The sequence below is a fragment of the Gorilla gorilla genome, chromosome 4 (assembly GCF_029281585.2).
Source record: "Gorilla gorilla gorilla isolate KB3781 chromosome 4, NHGRI_mGorGor1-v2.1_pri, whole genome shotgun sequence".
NCBI classification, from domain to species: domain Eukaryota; kingdom Metazoa; phylum Chordata; class Mammalia; order Primates; family Hominidae; genus Gorilla; species Gorilla gorilla.
Window position 1 is genome coordinate 32,679,981 of NC_073228.2, and position 23,702 is coordinate 32,703,682.

Genomic DNA, 23,702 nt, shown 5'->3' on the forward strand with positions numbered 1-23,702 from the left:
GAGATGAGAGCGCCGTAGGAGGGCTGATCACAGCAGAGGGCTTTCATGAAGAGGAAGTAAGGTCAAAGAGGCTGTGAGGCCTTGAAAGCCAGCAGAAGCCCCGGCAACCTACTCCATCTATCATGATTAAGCAGCTGGAAGTGCATCTGTTTTGCTGCTAAGGACTCCTCAGTACAGTCCAGCTACATCCCCATCTCTTTCCTACGGAGAATAACAACTCGAGGAGAAATCAGTGGTGGCCCTGAGATGTTTGCAACATATAGTAATAAAAATAGGCTGGACACAGCAGCTCACGCCTGTAATCCCAGCACTTTGGGAGGCTGAGGCAGGTGGATCACGAGGTCAGTTCAAGACCAGCCTGGCCAACACGGTGAAACCCTGTCTCTACTAAAAATACAAATTACCTGTGTGTGGTGGCACACGCCTGTAATCCCAGCTACTCAGGAGGCTGAGGCAGGAGAATCACTTGAGCCTGGGAGGCGGAGGTTGCAGTGAGCCGAGACCATGCCTTTGCACTCCAGACTGGGCAACAGAGCCCATGTCAAAAAATTAAAATAATAATAACACTACACTGTATGTTCCATGTTCTGATACTGCCTCAGGGCATTGTCATAAGCACTATTTACTTTAACTTCTCACAACAACCTTGGGTATGAGGAAAGGCAACAGTGGATGGGGATAGAGCCAGTCCTAGAACACATATCTCACAAGGCTCCTGCCTCTCTTATGCATCTGCTTTGTGTGGTGAGCATTGTCTATTGTGCCCACATCTAAACACAGGGCATTCTTATCACTCTTCAATGCACAAATATTTCCTTACTGAAGGGAGCGGAGAGGGTGTGGGATCCTTAGCAGCACTGGGCAGTAAATCTGAAAGCAGAACTTGTTAGTTTCTAAACAAGGACCAGCCAGTTAGACCACAGAGTGGGTGTTTCCATGCAAATTCCAGCACTTTCATGTTGCTCCATGAACTGAGCCCAGCCAGGACAGCAAGCCATGGTTTTTGTATTTTTCTTTTTTGCAACCAGCTAAGGAGTCTTTGATTAGGCCTAGAGAGGGACTCAATTAGCATCATGGAAACAGAGGAGATTTCAGAAAGGAAAGGTCAGCCACAAGCCTAGCATTTGCTATCAGCCATCTGCCAAGCAGGAAGTGCTACTCAGATCTATTTTTAATCATCTTCCCCAGGCTAGGGCTTCTGGGAAAATTCAGAGGCCAGGGTTATTCCAAGACAAACATTTAATTGCTACCTTTCTGTACACATTTTAAAACAGCCTCTGGACACTCAAGACCAACTTATACACAGAGGCCCAGTTTCTGGGTTCTGTCACTCTGGTACCTACATCCAAGGTTATCTTTGGAAGCCATGATGGGGGACCTCTCCTTGGGGACTGTCTGGGATATCAAGTACTCCACATAATGTAATAATTCCTATAGCCAGCAGGTTTCAGATACTTGGTTACAAGTGACAGGAAGAGAGGAGGAGGTGGGAATTCAGGTCCAAGAGTTCATGTTCATTCCCCAAAGAAGTGAGACCAGTGAAGTGAACTGTGCAAACTTCCTCGTCACTCCCATATTCATTTTAAGCACATTTATCACTTTAGAAAGGTAAATTAAAACCAGTTCATCCAGGCAGTAATCTCATTTGTTACTAAAGATATTGACTGGCTAAAGAAAGAGTAGAGGTTTCATCTTAATTCCCAAGGTCCCAGTCTGTGCTGTGGCTGGTGCATCCAGGCATGAGAACATTCTGTCCACTGGCTCCTTCTCCCTCCTGTCTCACGGCAGGGCTATGTCTCAGTTCAACCCAGCCCAAGGAATGAAACATCTCTGAGAGGTCTGGACAGGGAGTCTGGCACAGCCAGGGCAGACTCTGCAGAGACAGAGCCTGGCTCAGGCAGCCCCTGCATTCTCCAGCTCACACAAACACAGTTTGCTTGCCTCTCAACACTTACAAACTTTCGGCCTCCAATTTCCACCCCAAGGTAAAGCCGGAGCATATGTACGATTGTGCCCCAGCCAAGCCATGTTCCACCTGCCACTAAAGAAGTGGAGGACTGGGGACAGGCAGCTGGTCACCACCCAGGGCCTGCCCCATCCAACACGATACTGGGGAGCTGCAGAGCCCACTATGCCTGCAGACAAAGGGGTCTGCTCAGCATTCTGCCCACCTCCGACCTTCCCCCTTCCCTACTGTTAGAAGCTTATCTGTCTGCAAGCAGCCGGTGGGAAAGCTAAGCCGAAAGGGCACCTTGGCCATGGGATCTTTGCCTAAGGATGTGAAACAGGAGACTGGGTATTTGGGGCAACTTAACACCAGCCAGAGCCCAGCGAGCAGGCCAGGGAGGAAGGGACTGACTAGACAGGCCTGTGCTTCACAGGAGCTCTAACTCCCTCGGCTGGGGGCTGGAATCCCTCCTCCCAGTGTGTGGAACTCTACTCTAGTAAGGTGGGGGCACACATGCTCCTGGGGAAAATAAAACAAAAACAAAAAAACAAAAAAGGGCCACTGCACAGGGTCACTCCCCCTGACCCAGTTGGACTACACATTAATTGGGGCTTCTGAGCCCTGCTGACTCTTGAGTTCCTCTTGTCTGGTTTCAGCAGAGAAGGGAGTTAATCAGCAAACAGCTTAAGGAAGGATAACTCTCTGCCCCTGCTGAGGGCCACCTGTGCCCCTCCTCTGTCCCTTCCTCTGTGTGCCATGGCTCGATGGGCCAGCAAACCCTATTGAAACAAACAGCAAAGAAACAAGCCGAAGCAATCTGGGGTGCCATGTTTGGTCCAAGTGTTAAGACGCCAGGAACAGGGGGTTACCTGGAGATTTCAAAGCGAGGCAGACAGCCTGAGAAGGACCAATGGAAGGGCTTGTGTTGGGTTCCTCTGTTTAGTCAAAGCAAGAAATAGGTTGTGTGATACAGCACTTAATGGTAGACCCTGGGATCAGGCCTGAATTTAAATTCTAGCCTGCCTGGCCTGAGGACCAGTGAAAACCAGAATATATGACAGACCCTTTTGCTGCTATTTCATTTGTTCTGACCTGATAATAAAAATCAGAATCATTAAAAAATAAAAATAAAAATTCTGGCTGGGTGCAGTGGCTCCCACCTGTAATCCCAGCACTTTGGGAGGCCGAGGCGGGCGGATCACGAGGTCAGGAGATCAAGACCATCCTGGCTAACACAGTGAAACCCCGTCTCTACTAAAAAATACAAAAAAATTAGCCGGGCATGGTGGCAGGCGCCTGTAGTCCCAGCTACACGGGAGGCTGAGGCTGAGGCTGGAGAATGGCGTGAACCCAGGAGGCAGAGCTTGCAGTGAGCCCAGATCACGCCACTGCACTCCAGCCCAGGCGACAGAGGGAGACTCCGTCTCAAAAAGAAAAAAAGAAAAAAAAAAAAGAAAAAAATTCTGGTTCTGCCATTTCCTAGCTGGGTCTCCTTGGTCAACTCAATCTGTCTGAGCCTCACATTCGTCATCTAAAAATGGAGACAATAGTAGTACATCTCTCTTTGGATTAGTCTGAGGCAAAAGACATGATTCACATATAACATGCCTAGCACAATGTCTGCCCCTTAGTAGACACCCAGTAAAATGATGGCTATTGTTAGAATAATTAAAAGAAGGCCTCCAAAGAGCTGTTCCCTTTTTCAAATAAACGTCAGTCAAAACCACTCTTTGGACCTCCAGGGAACTACTATAAGTGTAAAGTGCTGGATGGCAGGCAGCGGATATTAGGGACAGCACGTGTATCTTCCAAGTACTGAGAACCCTTGTCCTAGAGCTGTGGCTCCCAAATATTAGTACCGGTTACAACAGACCAGGACAGGGATACTTGTTAAAATACAGATCCCCAGTGGGTCTGGGACTAGGGTCAGGCGAGCCAGAAGGCTGGAACATGAAATTTAAGGAGGCACTTTTTGTGGGGTGCTGACCCTGTACTGTACAACTCTGAGAGTTGAGTGTCTCCTTAAATCTTGTGTCCTAGGTGACCTGCTTCCCTCGGCCATCAGGGCCCTGATTCCACAACACTCTCAGACCCTCAGAAAAGGAAATCTGTGAGGTGGGGTCTGGCAATCTGCCTTTGTATCTCAGGTGATTCTGATGTACTACTGTCAGATTTGGGAATCACTGTCCAAGAATCCCCATTTTCCAATGCCTGTTTCAATTATTCTCTAAATACATAAAGACTGCAGAAGCTACTTATTTCCACCTTCACTTGGCCGTATTCCAAACCTCATGGCTACACCAAAGCCACTGGAATTCTGCAACTGAATTCTCTCTTTAAATTTAGAGAAAAACTCATCAACAGGGAGTTGCAACTGCCCACTTTCAATGATTTGGGGAGCCTTACTCAAGAAGCCAGGAGTGTCAGATGAGACAGAGGGCCCAGGACCTGCAAACCCCCAGACCTCCATGAACTAACAAAGGCCCTCTTCTTAGAGTTATGACTGCCTGCTGTTTGCCAGTGATCTACCTGCTTGCTATTTAGCTGAAGGCACCACCAAGGAGGGACCCGCCTGACTATTTTTAAACAGCTATGGCATGTTATCAATGCCCACTACTCCACAACATCAACATTGTATAATCACACAAAGCTCAAGGATACATGGTTTACAGAAGCTAAAGAAGTTGATTTTCCAAAATAGGCTATGTTTTATTCTCATCCAATCTCAATAAAATCCTATCACTCCTTTGCTTAAAACCTTTTAGCAGCTCCTCACAGCATCCAGAACTGTCTAAACTCCTTAGTTTGGCCTTCTAGGCCTTGCATGATCCACCCTGACCTGCTTCCCTAAAGCACAGACTCCCCATCTGTCTTCCCTGTGGTCCCTGGACTTGGCCTCGTGTCATGTTTCTCTGTCTCTGCTCAGAATGGACTCCTCTTTCTTGTCTTCGTCTTCTTGTCCACTTAGTAAATGCTTCTAAACACTCATCTTAGTAAACATTCATCCTGCTCTTTACTCTCATAACATCTGGAACAATCACTTACAGTGAAACAATGACTGTGTTTCACTACATTTTATCCCTGTTTACCTATTTGCCTTCCCCATTAGATCATAAGCTACTTAAGGGCAAGAATTCCAGGCAAGTGCACGGTTCACGCCTGCAATCCCAGCACTTTGGCAGGCCAAGGCGGGCTGATCACTTGAGCCCAGGAATTTTAGACCACCCTGGGCAATATGGAGAAACCTCATCTCTACAAAAATAGAAAAATTAGCCGGACATGGTGGCACATGTCTGTAGTCCCAGCTACTCAAGAGACTAAGGTGAAAAGATCATCTGAGCCTGGGAAGTTGAGGCTGCAGTGAGTTGTGATCATGCCTCCGTACTCTAGCCTGGGCAACAGAGTGAGACTCTGTCTCAAAAAAAAAAAAGAGAGAATTTCATCCATTTCTGTATTTGTATCCATTTCTGTATCCCCAGTGCTTCATACAGTAGGATTTAATATATGCAGGGTGATGAGGGAGGTTAAGTGACTTGCTCAATGCCACACTGAAAATTTAGCACAAAGCCAGGTCTGGAGCAGAGGTGGCTTGACCCTCATTCAAGGCTTTTCAAATGGTGCCACAGACCCTCCTCAGCAGGGCCCCACACTGTCTTCCCATTACAGTGATGACACTGTAGGAAACTATGTGCCCTATCTGTCTTGATCACCTTGTAACCTATGGTGGGAACCTGTGAGTGCTAGACGGCTGGGGCTGAAGTCTGGCCTATGGAATGGAATTCTCACCAGGGTGTCAATTAAGACCTTGTCAATTAGCACAGTGCCTCAACCCCTACACTCTCCATACAAGCCACCATGCTGGTTTGAGATTCCTCTTGAAATCACAGAAACCTATTTCTCCAACACCCATTTCACAACAGTCATTCTAATCATCTTGCCCAGGGTTAAGTAAACCAGTCCAAGGGCCTAATTGGGCCTTTCACCTGTTTTGCAAATAAAGTTTTTCTGGAAAACATCCATGCTCATTTGTTTATATATTCTCTGTGGCTGCAGATTTGAGTGGAGACCCTATGTCCAGCAAAGCGTAAAATACTATCTGGCCTTTCCAGAAAAAGTTTTGCAGACCTTTGGATCTAGCCCAAAAAACAGGGAATCAAGACTGCAAACAGCCCCTCCCTTCTACCAAGGGACTGGCTGCCCCTACTCTGGAAGTTAGTGAACCAACTGGCTTTTGAATGAAGTCATTTCTTTTTTTAGTCCTGGTTACAGGCCTGGGATCCAGGAGGAGATTTTGCCTGTCAGAGGCACACAGGGACCTGCAACACCTAGCACATGGCCTGGCACATAATGGCACTCAATTAATGTTTACTGAATAAATAAACAAAGACATGAGAAATCAGCCAGGCTGAGCCTCAAACAAAAGTCCATACTCCTCCTGTCAGTTTCAAGGTGACCAGTCACACAGGTACCTGGCAGCAGCCGGGTGACCTAGATTTGTCAGACCTTATCTTATCGGCTTTCCTTTCTCGTGTATTTACCCAGCACCTGCCCCCACGATGCTCAGGGCAGGTTGGCCTCTTATTTTTATAGAGAAAGAGATGGACAGGGAGGAACTCTCCTCCCACACAGACACACTTTGTGTTTTTTCTTTTTTTCTCCCGCTGCGGGGAGAATCAAGAAATATGGGGGCTTCGAGCTTCAAAAAGCTCCATGAAGTCTAGTTTCACTGGCTTCCTCTCTCCTCAGGTTTCCTAGGTGAATGTTTCTGGCATGAACCTTAACGGCCCTCTCAGAGTTGTACCTGTCGTTTGGAACATTTGGCATCTGAAGGGGAAAGGCCAGCTGTGGATAAAGCTGGCAGCTTTCAGAAGGTCAGGAATGTAAACAAAGCAGCCCCCACCCAGTGGGGAGAGGCCTGGTCCTGAGAACACAGACATTCCTCCAAAGATGCATCAGAGAAAAGGGGGCTGCCCCACTCGGCTGGGCTAGCTCAGGCCGACTCTGCAGGGGAGGACAGGGACCATCAGGGAAACAAAAGGCACTTCAGCCTCTCATGAAAATTAGGCAAACTGAATGGAAAGCACTATGGAAATGCTGGTTTTTCAGCTGCCCCGGACAACCTTAGGGGCCAGGCTCAGGAAGGAGATCCTTGTTTCTGCTGCCACCAACCACTTTTTCAGGTGCTGGGCCTTCCAGGAACCAAAGGGTACCGTGTGACAGGCTCAGTGAAGGCAAAGCTTGCATCTGTTTGCCACTGTAATTCCCAGGGTCTAACACGTAAGAGGAGCTCACACAATGTGGAATAAATGACAGGGCCCTCTGCAGGAGGGTTCGCTCAGGGATTTTTTGTTTTGGTGAGGAAACACTTTTCTGTTTCCTCATTTATCTGCTGGGACGCTAAGGTCACAGTTAGCTTCCCAACAGATAAATGAGGAAACAGAAAATTGCTCTTGGTGGAGCCAACCCTAACAAAAAGGAAAAGGAGCTCCTGGGCCCCCAAAGATAGAGAATTTTCCTTTTGATGATCATAATTTACCCCTTCAAAGACCCAAAGGTGTCAGGGGCTAAAGGGGAGGGGAGAACTAGTGCCACCTGCTCCGCCTCTTGACATCACTGTAGTCTGGAGGGGAGGGAGTTTATGGACTGATTCGATGTTGTTGTTTCTAGCGGCAGCTGGCAGAGCCATCTCCTCCTCTCTTCCTCTCCCCCTCCTCCTCCAACTCACTGTCCAGCCACTAGCAATAAGCCAGGGAGAGGAGGGAAACAGCTAAAGCTCCCCTTGGCTGGGCAGCCCTTACCCCAGAGATAATACTCTGGGTTACCAGGTCAAACCCTCCTCTCAGCAGCTTTGCTGAGTGCTTTGGAAACAAAGGTTATCAGAGATTCTCTTTTGGTTTTGTTCTTTCAAGATAAAGAAAGCGGTTTCTTTCAAAAGATTCCCCCCCACCCGAAGCGTCACAGAAGGAATCAAACTGACAAGCAACTCTCAGCTCCAGCTTCACTCTCCAGGCCAGGGACTTCTCTTCCAGCCGCCTGGGCTGCTGTGTCACAGCCAACTGAGGTCCTCGGGTGGGTCAGAGGCACAGTAACCACCTGACCGACTAAAAGGGAAGGAGGCAGGGACAGGCTTTTCCATTTACATTCTAGAGAGGCCTCGCTGCTGCCTGCAGGTAAGGCCCCAGAAAGCTGTGGTGGAAGGTGCTGCTGCTATTTCATCACCTCCTGAGACCTGCTGGTCCCCCTGGGATAAGGAACAAGTGACTCCATGATGAGAGGCCTCAAAAGACGATGGATGACAACTGTAGGGCTCAAGGGCAACTGCTGAGACTCTCCAAAAACAAGGGCAACAAGCAAGTGTGCCAGGCTTGTTGGGGTGCCAGGCCCTAGTTCTGTCACTTTCCATTTGGTTTTCTTTAGTGACTATTCATAGAATAACACTAGCTTCCAACATTTATTGAGCACTTATCACGTGCCAGGCCCTGTGGTAAGAACTTCACATCAATAACCTCATTTAATTTCCACAAAAATCCTATCAGGTATCTAATATTACTATTCCCATTTGCCAGTGAGGCCATTAAGACGCAAAGGCAGATGGGCGCAGTGGCTCATACCCGTAATCTCAGCACTTTGGGAGGCCGAGGCCAGTGGATCACCTGAGGTCAGGAGTTCGAAATCAGCCTGGCCAACATGGCGAAACCCCATCTTCTACAAAAAATGAAATAAATAAATAAAAAATAGCCGATGTGGTGGCAGGCACCTGTAATCCAGCTACTTGGGAGGCTGAATAGGAGAAATGCTTCAACTCGGGAGGTGGAGGTTGCAGTGAGCTGAGATCATGCCATTGCACTCCAGCCTGGGTGATAGAGCGAGACTCTGTCTCAAAAAAAAAAAAAAAAGACACAGAGGGATTACTTAATGTACACAGCTACTAAATGAATAAGCCAGGTGGTTGGGCTCGGAGTTATACCACGAGCTGCTATGTTATATGGCCTCATATCATCTTATGCTACTACATTAGACTCAGAAGATGCAGGGGGGAAGTAGAAGGAACTTTAAAGACAGTCTAACCTATTGCACTCATTTGGATAAATGAAGAAAAGGGAGAGCCAGAGAGGTGAACAGTCTTGCCCAAGATCACAGCGCTTGACACTGTCAATCTTCCAGATGCCAGCCCTCTCCCAGGGCTGCCTCCAGCACTTACAAGCACCAGCTATGTGCAAAGTGGTGTGTGGGGGGGAGGTGGCAAAGTGCAAAATCAAGAGGCCCTCAGTTTCTCTCTGGGCCTTGGTTTCCTAATCTGTAAAATGAGGAGTTGAACTAGAAACTCCAGGTTCAAAGGTACCTCCAGCCACAAAGTTCTGAGCATCTATGACTCCAGGACATTGAGAATCTTGTTAGGAAGCAAGACAATTATACATAAAAAGTGCATGCAACCATAACAACACAGACCATACCACAAGACAGCCATTAATTTCCAAATGAACAACCAGAGAGTGAGTTCTACAGACATTCAGAGCATCCTATAAGCCAGGAAGACTCACTAGAAGAAAAAAAGATGTGAACTGGTCTTCAAGAATGGGTAGGAACTGAATAGAGAGAGAGGAAAGGAGAAGGATTCACCAAGGCAAAGGAAATGACAGGAGGGAAGAAAGGGTGGGATTTGCCACAAGGATTACTGAGTGAGACCATAAAATAGGCAAGGCCAAAAGAACCTAGGCCACACTGCGAAGCGGTAGCAAAAAGTACATGAGCAGATCTGAATCTGAACCCATCTGGCTTCTTGGTAACCTGGTAACCTATGGCCTTAATCCCCACATTGAAAGGATGTTGTAAAGTAAGTGATGGAGTAAGTAAAATACCTAAAGGAGTTCCTGGCACACAGTGGGTGCTCAATAAAGAGGAAAGTGTTCAGCTGGGTGCAGTGGCTCATGCCTGTAATCCCAGCATTTTGGGAGGCTGAGGCAGGTGGATCACTTGAGGTCAGGTCAGGAGTTCAAGACCAGCCTGGCCAACATGGTGAAACCACACCTGTACTAAAAATACAAAAATTAGCCGGGCCTGGTGGCGGATGCCTGTAATCCCAGCTACTTGGGAGGCTGAGGCAAGAGAATTGCTCGAACCCAAAAGGCGGAGGCTGCAGTGAGCAGAGATCACACCACTGCACTGCAGCTTGGGCAACAGAGTGGGACTCCATCTCGAAAAAAAAAAAGCGTAAGTCTTCAGGACCAGTGTGGTGGCTCACCTGTAATCCCAACACTTTGGGATGCTGAGGTGGGAGGTCTGCTCGAGGTCAGGAGTTTGAGACCAGTCTAGGCAACATAGCGAGACCCTGTCTCTCTCTCTCTCTCTCTCTCTATATATATATATATATACATAAAAACTAAGAAGGTGTTCAATCAATAGTAGCTAATAGCAGCAACATAGATTTTCCATCTTGTGTGTTTGTTACAACACCAAACAACCTTATCTGTAACGTTCTTCTACCCTCCATGGTGAGCCTTGCATTTCCTTGTTTCCTAAACGTCACAGGCTCTTTAAGTGCAGGAATCATCTTATCCCTACCATCTAGGTTTAAATGTTGTTAAAAGCACAAGAAATATTGAACTGAACAAGTAGTGTATGACAGTGGATTCTAGTCAGCCCCCAAACGCAAACAGCCAAGCTAGCGATGGTGCAGATTTACCATTCCAGAGGCCAGAGGGAGTGCCACTGCTCAAACAGAAATAGAGGGATCCTGCACCCACTCCTTACTTCCCAGGTTGAACACCCTGATGAAAAAGAGTTTCTTTGGATTTCTGACTGGGAACACAAGCTTGATTACCAGTGTCCCTGCTGAGAGCCTAGACGCTAATATACAAACCAGTCTTATGATTGGAACCTTAAAGGCATCTGCAAACCACAGAGTTAATTTTCAGGGTACGCCTCATCGCTCAAGTCAACATTTCCTTTTGGTATTTAAAGTAACCACACAGAAAGAATCACATTTGAGCAGATTTTGTGCTCCAGCTGCCTGCAGTCTGCAGCAAAAGAAAAACAAAACATAAAGATGATTCACCAGATTTGGTCCCAGCAGCTCCCTTGATACTAAATTGGTGAGCAACTCTATGTGTGCCCAGATCATTAATTTTCACAGGGAGCACACGTGACTGTGCGACAGGTCTGCCTCCCATTTAAAGCATGTGACTTCCTGAACCCAATTCCCCTTGTCCATGCCTACACATGATAAAGACAATTAAAAAAAAAAAAAAACCCATAGAATGCTTCTATTTCTTTGCCAAGCAGTGGTCAATGAGTATTTGCCGAATGACCACCATGTACCTGGAACACATTCAGACCACTGCAATGGACAGACACCACTTGCCCCATTCTAGTCTCTTCCTCACTAGTTCATCTACCACACCACAGCAGCACTAACCATTTGCTGGTCATGTCATTACTTGCTTAAAAGTCTTCAGTAGCAACCGACTGTCAATGGGACAACATCCTAGCTTCTATTCTTCTAATAATCTGGCTTCGACCTACACCTTCAATGTTTTCACAGTTTTTCAACCTCTACCCCAAAGAACAGCTGCTCCCTGTGTGCTCCCCGCCTCTGGCTCTTTGTTCCTGATGCTCCTTTTACCAGCTCCTCCCCATCATTTGAGGCTTCTGCTTCCAGGCACAGTTCAATGCCACTTCTTCCACCAAGTCTTCTCAGAACTGCATTTTCTAGAAAGATGGATCTTAAAGTTTGGTTGTGTGTGTGTTTTTTTCCTTTTTTAACCAACAGTATCTTTGGTGGAGAGCCTGATGAAAGCCATGAAACCCTCCCTAGAAAAATATACATGCCCACAGAATGACACATGCAATTTCATGGAGTCCTTGAAGCCAGTCCACGGACCCAGATTGAAACTCACTGATAAAGATCTCTATCTGAGTAATAAGTCATTCACTCAAATATTCACTGAGAATCTACCAGTCTTAGGAGCTGTGCTGCTGCTAGACCCACAAAAATGATGTCACAATCATCTCCTCAAGTAATTCACAGGCTAATGGGAAATATGCGTCATCACACTATGACAATTGCTTTAAGAGAAACATAAGATGAAGTAGAAACTTCAAGAAGGCATAACATGAATCTGTTATCTCCCAAACTAGGATAAAAGTTCCCTAACAAAATTTTTTAGTAGTATTATAATATCTAGAATAGTGCTATGTGCATGCACGCGCACACATACACAAACACAGAGTACGTAATCAGTATTTGTGCAAAGACAGAATGGAATCAATAAGATGAGAGCAAGTATAGGCACAGTCCCCACCGCCGTCACCCACATACACCAGAAACTCTTGAGATACAGTTAAAATGGTCCCACTGTGGACCAACTGTGCTATACAAATTATCCCAAGCTGGGTGCGGTGGCTCACATCTGTAATCCCAGCACTTTGGCAGGCAGAGGCAGGTGGATTGCTTGAGGTCAGGAGTTCGAGACCAGGCTGGCCAACACAGTGAAACCTCATCTCTACTAAAAATACAAAAATTATCTGGGCATGGTGATGCACACCTGTAATCCCAGTTACTCAGGTGGCTGAGGCACGAGAATTGCTTGAACCCGGGAGGCAGAGATTGCAGTGAGCCGAGATTGCACCACTGCACTCCAGCCTGGGTGACAGAGTGAGACTTTACATCAAAAAAAGAAAAAAATCCCAGCCTAATTCATGGCTCTTTTCATCCTGAACGGGTTCAATCTCTGCCCCTATGGAGGAAAGGTACCATAAGATACTATACTTTACGAGCCCCAAATAGTTTCTTTCCACCAATAAACACTGTAAAGTAACCACATCCCTTTGTTTGGAGACTTTCTGTACAGATTTGATTCACCTGCCACCCCTTCCTGGGTGGTCAACAAATACTTCTAGAGGAGTACAAAAGAGCCAATGCTTCATTAGTAGGAGACAGAGCTTTCAAAGGTCACATAGTTGAAGAAAATAATTAAGTAATTTGGGGTTGGGAAATGTGATTCTCTTTATAAAAGCCAACTTGGTAGAGCATGTCTTGAAACTGGACTTATTGGGTTGTGCTGGAACTCTTCCATAATTTGTCACTTCTGCCTTGGCTGTAGCTTAGAAGTGATGTCTAAGAATCACTGACACGGCCGGGCGCAGTGGCTCACATCTGTAATCCTAGCACTCTGGGAGGCCGAGGCAGGCGGATAACTTGAAGTCAGGGGTTCGAGACTATCCTGGCTAACACTGTGAAACCCCGTCTCTACTAAAAAAGTACACAAAATTAGCTGGGCATGGTGGTGGGTGCCTGTAGTCCCAGCTACTCGGGAGGCTGAGGCAGGAGAATGGCGTGAACCCGGGAGGCGGAGCTTGCAGTGAGCCAAGATCGCGCCACTGCACTCCAGCCTGGGCAACAGTGCAAGATTCCGTCTCAAAAAAATAAATAAATAAAATTTAAAAATTACCTGGGTGTGGTGGCGCATGCCTGTAATCCCAGCTACTCAGAAGGCTGAGGCAGGAGAGTCTCTTGAACTCAGGAGGCGGAGGTTGCAGTGAGCCGAGATCGCACCACTGCACTCCAGCCTGGGCAACAGAGTGAGACTCCGTCTCAAAAAAATAAATAAAAAAGAAACACTGACATTCAACAGCAAAGTGGCAGAGGCACCCACTAGAGCTCGGGCCATACAGGGCAGTTGTTCCCACCCTTCTGTTTCTTAGTACCACTGCTCTGGCAAAGAGCCAGGTCCCACTACTCTAGAAACAAAAGGTTTACTTTTTGAGATAGACATTTATGCCTGCAATCTGATTTTTCCCTCCTCTTAAAACATACTCGAATTTTATTATGTCATATAATAAAATATATGACAAAATCATTATGTCATATATCCACTGAATATCAAAAATTAGAGTTCAATTAACAAAATCAGGGCTAAAAATACCTATTTTGCAAATTAGGTAAGTTCATAGAATAATTATCTTCAAGGGCTACATCTCACTTGTATATATTCTTTATTATTTCTTTTCATCTTTATTTTTAATTTTTGCTAACTGGCATTCTGGTCTGATAATATTGTACATATCCTTTATGAATTATGCCGTCTGATGTGACACAGTAGCCACTGACAACACTACTAGTGATATAACTCAATGCTCACTATACTGTTTTCCAGACATCTAGAGAAAAAAAAGAAATGAAGGGATTTTTAGAAATTATGTTCCTATATTTATTATTTACATGAGGTTTTCAGGACACAGATAATTCCATCAAGATTTCAGAGAGTAGTTTTATTGTACATTAAAAACACAAACTGGCTAGGTGCAGTGGGTCACGCCTGTAATCCCAACACTTTGGGAGGCTAAGGCGCGCGGATCACTGGAGGTCAGGAGTTTGAGACCAGCCTGGCCAACATGGCAAAATCCCGTCTCTACTAAAAATACAAAAATTAGCCAGGTGTGGTTATGTGCACCTATAATGCCAGCTACTTGGGAGGCTGAGGCAGGAGAATCACTTCAACCCGGGAAGCAGAGGTTGCAGTGAGCTGAGATCATACCACTGCATTCCAGCCTGGGCCACAGAGCAAGACTTCATCTCAAAAAAAAAAAAAAAGAAAAAGGAAAAAAAAAAAAAGGCCAGGTGCAGTGGCTCACGCCTGTAATCCCAGCACTTTGAGAGGCCGAGGTGGGCGGATCACCTGAGGTCAGGAGTTCGAGATCAGCCTGGCCAAAATGAGAAACCCCATCTTCAGTAAAAATACAAAATTAGCTGGGCGTGGAGGCGGGCGCCTGTAATCCCAGCTACGCAGGAGGCTGAGGCAGGAGAATCGCTTGAACCTGGGAGGCAGAGGTTGCGGTAAGTCAAGATTGTGCCACTGTACTCCAGCCTGGACAACAAGAATGAAACCCCATCTCAAAAAAATAGAAAAACAAACAAACAACAACCAAAAAAAAAACACAAACTGATGAGCCGTGGGAACTGAGAAACTCTACCTGCCCTGACAGGTAGAGTGGACAGGATGGGTCAGATCTCGGTACTTCCTTAGCAGCACTCCCTCCATGGCACTGCCCCTACGCCACTGCATGGGGGTACTACACTACACTGGGGTACAACACCAGGGCTCAGAGCCAGAAGTGGGAAACCAAGGGCAGAGTCTACCTCTTGGCAGCCACTAGATCAATACAAGGATTCAGAACATCTCACTCCCTGACTCTTCTCAAAGAAATGCTGCATCTAATCTCTAGACAGGAAGGGAAAACCAAAATGTCACCACTGTAAGCCCAATGGAACCCCATAGGGAACAAAAACCACCTGCCTTCTAAATGCTCCCAACCTCAGAAGGACTGCCCAGAGCTTGAAAACAAGTCAGGCCAGGGCTCCTCACACAGAACACTGTGGAGGGGTATGAGGTGGATGGCCCTGGCTCTGAGGCTGTGTGATCTCATTCTGATCACTGAGTCACCCATGGCCTGTCTCCTCATGAAGAGAGGCTTGAATGAGATGACCCATAATTCTAGAAATTCCTTATTTGTCACCAGAAGATAATCTGACCTATAGATCTGACATAACAATCGTGTAAATAGTTTTGGAGACTGAGCAAAAGGTTTCCTCATCCCACCTCCACTGGATGACCCCTCTACAGCACCCTACAACTCCTTTCCTCCAGGACCCAGAGCACTAAAGCAACTGTGTGTTGGCATGAAGTCACAGGGCCCCGAAGTGGGTCTGTGATAGATTAATCCCATTTATCCTTCCTAAATGGCCTACTCCACAATGCCATCAAGGGGTTGGCAGGAGGGAGGCAAAGGGAGGATGACAGACAGAAAATTTTCATACAAAAGCTTTGCGAAGACCCAGGTTTCCATAATAGATTATGTCCACTAAAATGAGTGTTTAGATTATTCTCACTAGGGCTGGCTACTAACTGTTCCAATTGAAGCTATTATTATTTTATAAGCAAAGTATATTTTTATACTAGGGCTTGTACCATTAGGGAAGAAACAACAATGTGAGCAATTCCTCATGCCAACTCAAAATACCTCTGTGTGCAAACACTCCAGCATTTAGAGCACAACACCCCCTAAGAAAGAAATTGTAGGATGCCTCAGCACATTCCCTAGATAGTTCTGTCATCAATTCAAAGAGTTTTTCCCCCTACCCTCTTTACCATTTTACAGAGAAAATGCCATGTTACCTTTCTACAGACACACTTGGCTTTCTATTACCCCTTCTCATATCCAATCTTGTGCCTCAGGTTCCAAAGTGAAGCCATCTTAGCCAAACTAAAACTAGTTGGTGTCAGGCAGGAATAATCCCCTCCAACCCACCCCCTTGTCTTTTTGTTCCTTTCTTTTGGACAGTAAGGCCAAGAGAAGCAAACAGACTACTTTATATTTACATAGAGGTTTGTAATTTGCAAGCCACCCACACATCCATGATCTCATCTGAGCCTCATAACAATCCAATGAAATAAACCTGCTCCCCCCAGTGAGGCATGCCCACTCCACAGGACTGTTACTGGGATAGCACATCACGAGCACACACTAGGTGCTGGCTGCTAGAGACATCTGCTATGGTCTGAATGCCTCCCCAAAATTCATAGGTTGAAACGCTCACCCCAAAGATAATGGCAGTAGGAGATCAGGCCTTTGGGAGGTGATTAGGTCATCAGGGCAAAGCTCTTGTGAATGGGATTAGTGTCCTTATAAAGAGAACAGAGAGAGACCCTTCCCTTCTACCATGTCAGATTAAGTAAGAAAAAGCTGTCTGTGAACCAGAAAGCAGGCCCTCAGACTGAATCTGGTGGTGCCTTGAACTTGGACTTCCCAGCCTCCAGAACTATGAGAAATAAAATTCTGTGGTTTATAAGCTAGTCTATGGCATTTTGTTTTAGCAGCCCTAATGGACTAAGACAGCATTAAACATAGTAAACATTATTTTACCCATTTTATGAGTGAGAAACTGAGGCTTGGAAGTTGGACAGTTGATTGCAAGCAACTAGGCCTCTAGGGATCTAAAGCAAGCTGTGAAGGTAGAAAGCCTGGTACTGGATTCTTTCCACCACCATGGCAATACAGACTCCATTTGTTTTTAAAAACTTTCTAACTATACATTTCCATGTAGGCTTAGGCACACTGATAGAAGGGAGCTTGAAGTTCCAGTCCTAGTCCCAGTTCACTGCTGGTCACACTCAGACCTTTGTATCCCCTTCTTCATAATGAAAGCACTAACTTTTTTTTTTTTTTTTTTGCACCAAACGAATGTCAAGCTTTCAGATGAAAGGCCCTATTACCAGTACAAAGTATCATTTAATTACACTGCTGATCCAGCTCCAGTTATCTGCTTCCCAGCTCCTAACTCCCACTGGGCAGATTCTGAAACTGCATAGGAGATTAAGTCAAGAGAGGAGAACAGGAGAGACATTCTCTCCTTGAACTTTCTTAAATGGAAGAGAGGGGGGGAAAAATGAAAAGAAAGGCCTATTTTCCAAGGAGGAGGCTGGGGCAATGATCTTTCCATTAGGCAGACCTGCATAAGAATCTATAGATTATTTAACGCCGGGGGTGGCTGTGGAGTGAAATAAAGGAAGCTTTGTGCAATGCCAGCCACAGCTCCCTCAGCTCTCCCCACAGTCAGGCATTTCACCCAACCCTTTAAATCATCAAGCTCTAATGCACCCCATCTGTGTACCGGCCTGAGCCAATGAAACTGAAGCCTGTGCTGACTTTGGCCTGGACTTGTGAATGAGCCTTTCTGCCCCAAAAGGGACAGGAAGGACATGAGGCCAACAAAGTATTTTTTTTCTCATTACTTGTCTTCTCCAAGGCTCAACCTCCATCTATTCATTTATCATTTACTGAGCTCTTGCCATGGGTCAGGTTCTGACCCCGAGATATAAAGCAGATATAGGCCATGCCCAAGGACGTATAATAAAGAGCTCAGGAGAAAGAGGAGGGAGGTGTAGGAGGAGGGAGGTGAAGGAGAACGGACACTCTTGGCTAAGGCACAGAGCCCTGAAACACCCATACCTGCATATTCAGGCAATGTGGCTTGGTTCCGAGTGGCTGAAACAAAGTGAAGAGCTGGCTGGAGACCTAACAAAAAAGCCAGACTCTGCCAAATTGTCAAAGGCCTTGTATGCCAGGCCAAAGAGATAAGACATAAATTCTGAAGGCCATTACCATCTCCACATACTCAACTTCTGCCCATCTTACAAGGCCCAGATCAAAGAACCATCTCCTCCAGCAATCCCTCCTGAACACCCACTCAAAGTAATCACTCTTCTCTGAACCTCTGATTTGACATCTTGGACAAGTTTTATGAGTTTCAGCTTCTTCATCCGCATAAAGTATGACTCATGTCAGCTACCTTAAAGACTTCATATGAAGGTTAAGTTAACATTGATAAAGTGTCAAGTTGCAGTTTTTAGTACATAGAGGGTGCTAAAATACCTTATTGATACCTCAATTTCTTATGATACATAGCACTGCTTCCTTGTATTAAAAAAAAATGATGCCTTGGCTTCCCCAGTAGATACAGGCAAATAATTTATCTGGAGATTTCCAAAGGGGGGGAAAAAAAAAGGACAACTCACAATTCCCCTACAACTTTGCAAACCCAATTCCAATGTCCAAGAGACCAACTCCTCTCTTCTCTCACTGACACCTCCACACATTCAAACTTCCAGACTCAAGGGGTTCCCCAAAATTCGAAGGGAAGCTGAGAAGGAAGCTAAAGGCTGGCTGAAACATAAGCAGCATAAAGGAGAGGAATTAGCAGAACCATAAAGAAAGGAAAGTGGGGCAGATTCACAAGTCTGGCCAGAGGATAGGACTCTAAGGGGCTGTACGCTTCAAGCTCTGTGGTCACCTTAGACCCTGGAGTAAGGCTAGAACAAGAGGTTCGGTCCTCAGGCCCGATTTGAAAAGCCTCACTACTACAGACGTGTTTGTTTGGGCAGCTTTCTTCACCTCCTAGGTCAAATCAGCCAGCTGGAGAGGACTGTTCTACAAGAGCTGACTAGATCCTTCATTCCTCTCTGGCTGGGGCTACCAAACCAGAGGCAAAGAAAGCAACAGCCACCTTTTCCAGCAGGTCTTGTAAACAGATGAGGAACACATTTAAAAACAAAACAAAAAACGTTGTCTGGGTCTGCGTAAAGATGGGTTGGTTTTTTTTTTTTACTTTAATGGCGTGAAGTCCAGGTTCTGGGTAAAGATGCTTTTGTAAGGGAAAAGTCTCCCATTATCTCTTTGTCTTTGTCATGCAGCCTAGTAAAACCTGTTTCTCTTCCCCTGGGAATCTAGGGCCAGGAGGGAAGCAGTTCCCCTGAGAACGCTGCCTGAAGGATCCATTTCCTGAACTGCACAACTGGCATGTTGGTTTATTTACTTATTAATAATCCCCCAGCCCCAACTTTAGAAAGCAGCTGCCTAAGCACCTCAGGAAAAACAGGGTTCCATTCTTCTGATCATGATCAAATGTCATGCCATATTACCTCATGTATAAGCCCTAACGGCCCCCACAGGCCAGAAGGTCAGCTCTTCAACAAGCCACTTTTGGTCCCTGCCAAAGGCCACCCATTTTAGTAATTCCACAGTCTCACAACTTCCTGGTGGCTCTCTCATCTTGCTAAGGAACCCCTCTTAAAAGACATTCCCCTGCTTTCTTGGAATTCACCTTCTGAGCAGGGAGCACTCTTCACTCTTCGTCCGCCAACCTAAACCAAGCAAGCTGAGAACAAGGCTCCCATCAATCCCCAGCCCCTCCCTTCTCTGGCTTGCAAGCTGCCAGCTCCCAAAGCCTCCAACAAGGATGACACCTCATTTCCAAAATAACAAATTAAACGACTACTCTGTCCCTCCAACTCAGAGTTTTTCTCAGTTGAGTGAGACGGTCACATGGGTCAGCCCTCCCTGTACAAAGATGGAGTACAAATATTCTTGAGAGCTTGTAAACCTCTGCAACTTCAGGAGCACTAAGCGCCCTCCCCGGGGTAGGCAAGGAAGGCCTGCTGGAAATGTGTACCTTGGAAATTAGTTCATCATGATTGGCCAAGTGAGCTCTGCAGTGAATGCAGCTGTAGGTCCGGTGGCAGGAGGGCAGATATGCCTGGAAAGTCTTCGATCTTGTCATCTTCACCATTGGTGCTGCTGAGTGTGGGGTGAACTCTGGGGCAGCCCACGAGGCACTCCCACAGGATGGGTCGCACGGGAAACACCGGAAGACACAGGTAAAGGCCGTGGTTTGGCAGCGGGTGGGTGTGGCAGGCTCCACACACTGGTGATGTCTTCGGCAGAAGAACCCTCACGCAGAGGTCTAGGGCTAGTTCTCAGCAGCCTGTAACATCAAGGGAAGAGGACTAACATTGGCTGATGGAGCAGGGCTCCCTACAAAGCAAGCAGAATCCAACTGCCACCCATGAAGAAGGCAACACTTACAGGATCAAATGACCCACTTCTCTGTTCCTGGTATCATGCCCAAGATACCCAATGAATGAGAAAGAAACCACTGGAGACTCCAGTCTCGCTGCTTTTCTGGAGTGGGAAGTTCAGTATCATCCCAGCAGTTTCATTAGACACCCAGCACACACATTATCATCATTCCCAGGCAGCCCTAGATAACATCAGGCTTGAAGATGTGCTACCACCTACAGCCCCAGGGAGAGGACTCCTCAGAGACCCCCTCTCCTGAGCCAACCAAGGCGAGTGGTTAAAGGAGAAGGGAAAGTTCAGCCTCTAGAGGTTCACCACATCCAACAGTCACACCTGGGTTTCTCATCCATTTCCAGATGTCGAGAGTCCAACGCTTGAAGCCATCACCTGCAGAGGCAGCAAACCCCACACTCCAGCCTTTGCTTTAGAGATTGAGCATGGGATATAAAGGATCAAGTTCCCAATCAGCAGGATCCCTAGTGCTAAGCCAGCTCTTTCAGAAGAAGTGATTCTCTTCATAACACACCTCACTCAGAAGTAAATACTCAGTACATTTTTTTTAAACGAAATGAATGAAATCAATGGCATAATCAGAATCCTGCATCTAAAATTCACAGTAACAGTGAATTTTACCAGAATTTCTCCCAGCCCTCAGACTTTCCATTACTCATCCCATAGGACCATACATCTTTCCTACCACAGCCTCAGCTCTTTTACTGGGAACTAAGGACACTGAGAAAGTGAGGTGGCTCCCAAGGTAACTAAGTGAGCAGCAAGTCCCAGTAAAGGTCTGAGGGCAGGGCCACGAGGTCTAAGACTCCCTCTGCTTCTCTGTGGCTCACCTGCCTAAGGCTTCCGCACCTGCTATCCCCTGGGCTTCACTAATAGGAGTGGTGTTTCCACTTGCCTACCTCCCAGGAGAGCGGGCAGTGTTAATTAACACCTGCGTCATGCTTTGAAGATAAAATTAAAAATTATTTAGGGAGATGGGGAAGGAAGACAAACAAAATCAGATCTTCCTGGCTGGACTACGTCTGGGATCCATCTGGATCTTTAGAGAAAGCCTGCAAATCATCATCCTCTTTTTCCTCTAAATCTCCCTGGAACCAAATCTTTTAAAGCGAAGCTGCCATCTTCCCTGGAATCCTTCCCACCAAAACAGTCACTGAGGCCGCCATACGTCTGGGACACTTTATATCTTCCTGAGTGGCCAACATCACTAACTAGCACTAGGCTGAAGGACAATATCAGTCACCACCCCTTAACCCACAGTGAGAGCACTTCTCTTCTGCAGCCCTGAGCCAAGGAGGCTCCTCATGCAAAGCGACCAATTATATGTGAGCTATCTGACTGTTGAAGGGATTCAGACCTTCGGGGGCCAACGTATGATGTCGCCCCTGCTCAGTCTCCCACCTCTAGTTTTAAAGATGTAAAATCAGGTTACAGTGAACATTATAGCAACACTTGAAGGAAATGGAAGTGGGAAATAATTCTCTCGGCTTTGCCTCAGAGTTAGGTCTGGCCATCACAGGAGATAGGACGAAAGATACATAAACTTTTGGATCCAGAACCCCTTCATCACACCCTGGGCACACTCTGGGTAGCAGGTAAGGTGAATGACAAAACAGCCCACAGAAGACCAATGCTGTTGGGTGCCAGAGTGTTACAGGTAGAAAGGTGGTAGAGCCAAGCACCCTGCTTGGAGTTTCCTGAAATACCCTCAACCTTTCTTTTTCTTTCTTTTTTGAGACAGAGTCTCACTCTGTCTTCCAGGCTGGAGTACAGTGGCATGATCTTGGCTCACGGCAACCTCCGCCTCCCGGGTTCAAGCAATCCTCCTGCTTTAGCCTCCCATGTACCTAGAATTACAGGCGCCCGCCACCACGCCTGGCTAATTTTTGTATTTTTAGTAGAGACAGGGTTTCACCATGTTGGCCAGACTGGTCTTGAACTCCTGACATCAGGTGATCAACCCACCTCAGCCTCCCAAAGTGCTGGCATTACAGGTGTGAACCACCGCACCTGGCCCTTCAACCTTTCTAATACTCCTGTTCCATTTCAGGATAGACAGCACGTCCAGGAAAGGAAGGGGTGGTGAGTTAGAGTAAGGAAATAGGAAAGACAGGCAGGGGAAAACAAGCAGTAGACTTCCCCCAGGCCAAATGCTGCTCGAGTCCACAGCCTTAACTGCCCGCTGGGGAGCACAAAGAGCACCAGACCCATCCGTCTTACACAAACACAGAGGGGAGAAAAAGAAACAATGACCCTGGCTGCCAGGCTGACTTTAGAGAGCAAATACAGAGTCTGTTTTCTTATACATGCAGACAGCTTCTAAATTATACATTTCCCCAGAGTAGAATTATTTCTTCTCTCACTTCTCCTCTGAAGGAAACCCTCCAAAAAACTTTACAGGTAGAAGTTTCTGGTTATGTTCAGCTTCAAATCTGAATCCCGAAACTTATTCAAAGCTACCTTCTGTGGAATAAGCATTTCTTGTTTGTATTAAATGTGAGTGTGTCACATACAAACACACACATGCACATTCCATCCTCACCACAGCTCTGAACCTAAAAAGACAAGAGAAAAATCTACCACATAAGCAATGGCCCAGGCTGTCTGGTGCTAGAAAGGCTCTGGAAGGCCTAGACAAGAAGCCTTACATTTTGCTGTGGCAGGGTCACTCTGCTCCCCATTGCTCTTAAATATGAATAAACAGGCATCCTAGAGAGGGACTCCTTTCCTAAGAAGAAATAAGGAAAAGCCAGATGCGGTGGCTCACACCTATAATCCTAGCACTTTGAAACAGGAGGATTGCTTGAGCCCAAGAGTTCGAGACCAGCCTGGACAACACGGCAAGACCTCAACTCTACAAAAAATTTAAAATTAGCCAGGCATGGTGGCACGCGCCTGTGATCCCAGCTACTTGAGAGGCTGAGGCCGGAGGATTACTTGAGCCCAGGAGGTTGAGACTGCAGTGCACAGTGTTCACTCCAACTGCATTCCAGCCTGGGTGACAGAGCGTTAAAAAAAAAGAAAAGAAAAAGAAAGGGAAGAAAAAGTGGCTTGCTGAAATATGAATCTTGTTCAACTGGTACAGGACAAACTAGAAGAAATGAGAGGAGGTAAGTAGAAAGCAAGGAGAAGCAGGATCAAGAAAGGCCTGTAGGGCCAGGCACAGCGGTTCATGCCTGTAATCCCAGCACTTTGGGAGGTTGAGGCGGGCGGATCACGAGGTCAAGAGATTGAGACCATCCTGGCCAATATGGTGAAACCCCGTCTCTATTAAAAATACAAAAATTAGCCGGGCATGGTGGCGTGTGCCTGTAGTCCCAGCTACTCA

General features: G+C 46.5%; 1 protein-coding gene across 3 annotated transcripts in view; it reads right to left on the minus strand.

Moving 5' to 3' along the window:
- Positions 1–23,702, minus strand: part of YPEL2 (yippee like 2) — a 111,306-nt gene that overhangs the window by 32,111 nt on the left and 55,493 nt on the right. For all 3 annotated transcript variants that reach the window (XM_055386729.2, XM_055386728.2, XM_031011605.3), the window contains exon 2: positions 19,956–20,267. In XM_055386729.2, coding sequence (XP_055242704.1) covers positions 19,956–20,072 — 117 coding nt within the window. In that variant the 5' untranslated portion in view covers positions 20,073–20,267. The remainder of the gene's footprint in view (positions 1–19,955; positions 20,268–23,702) is intronic.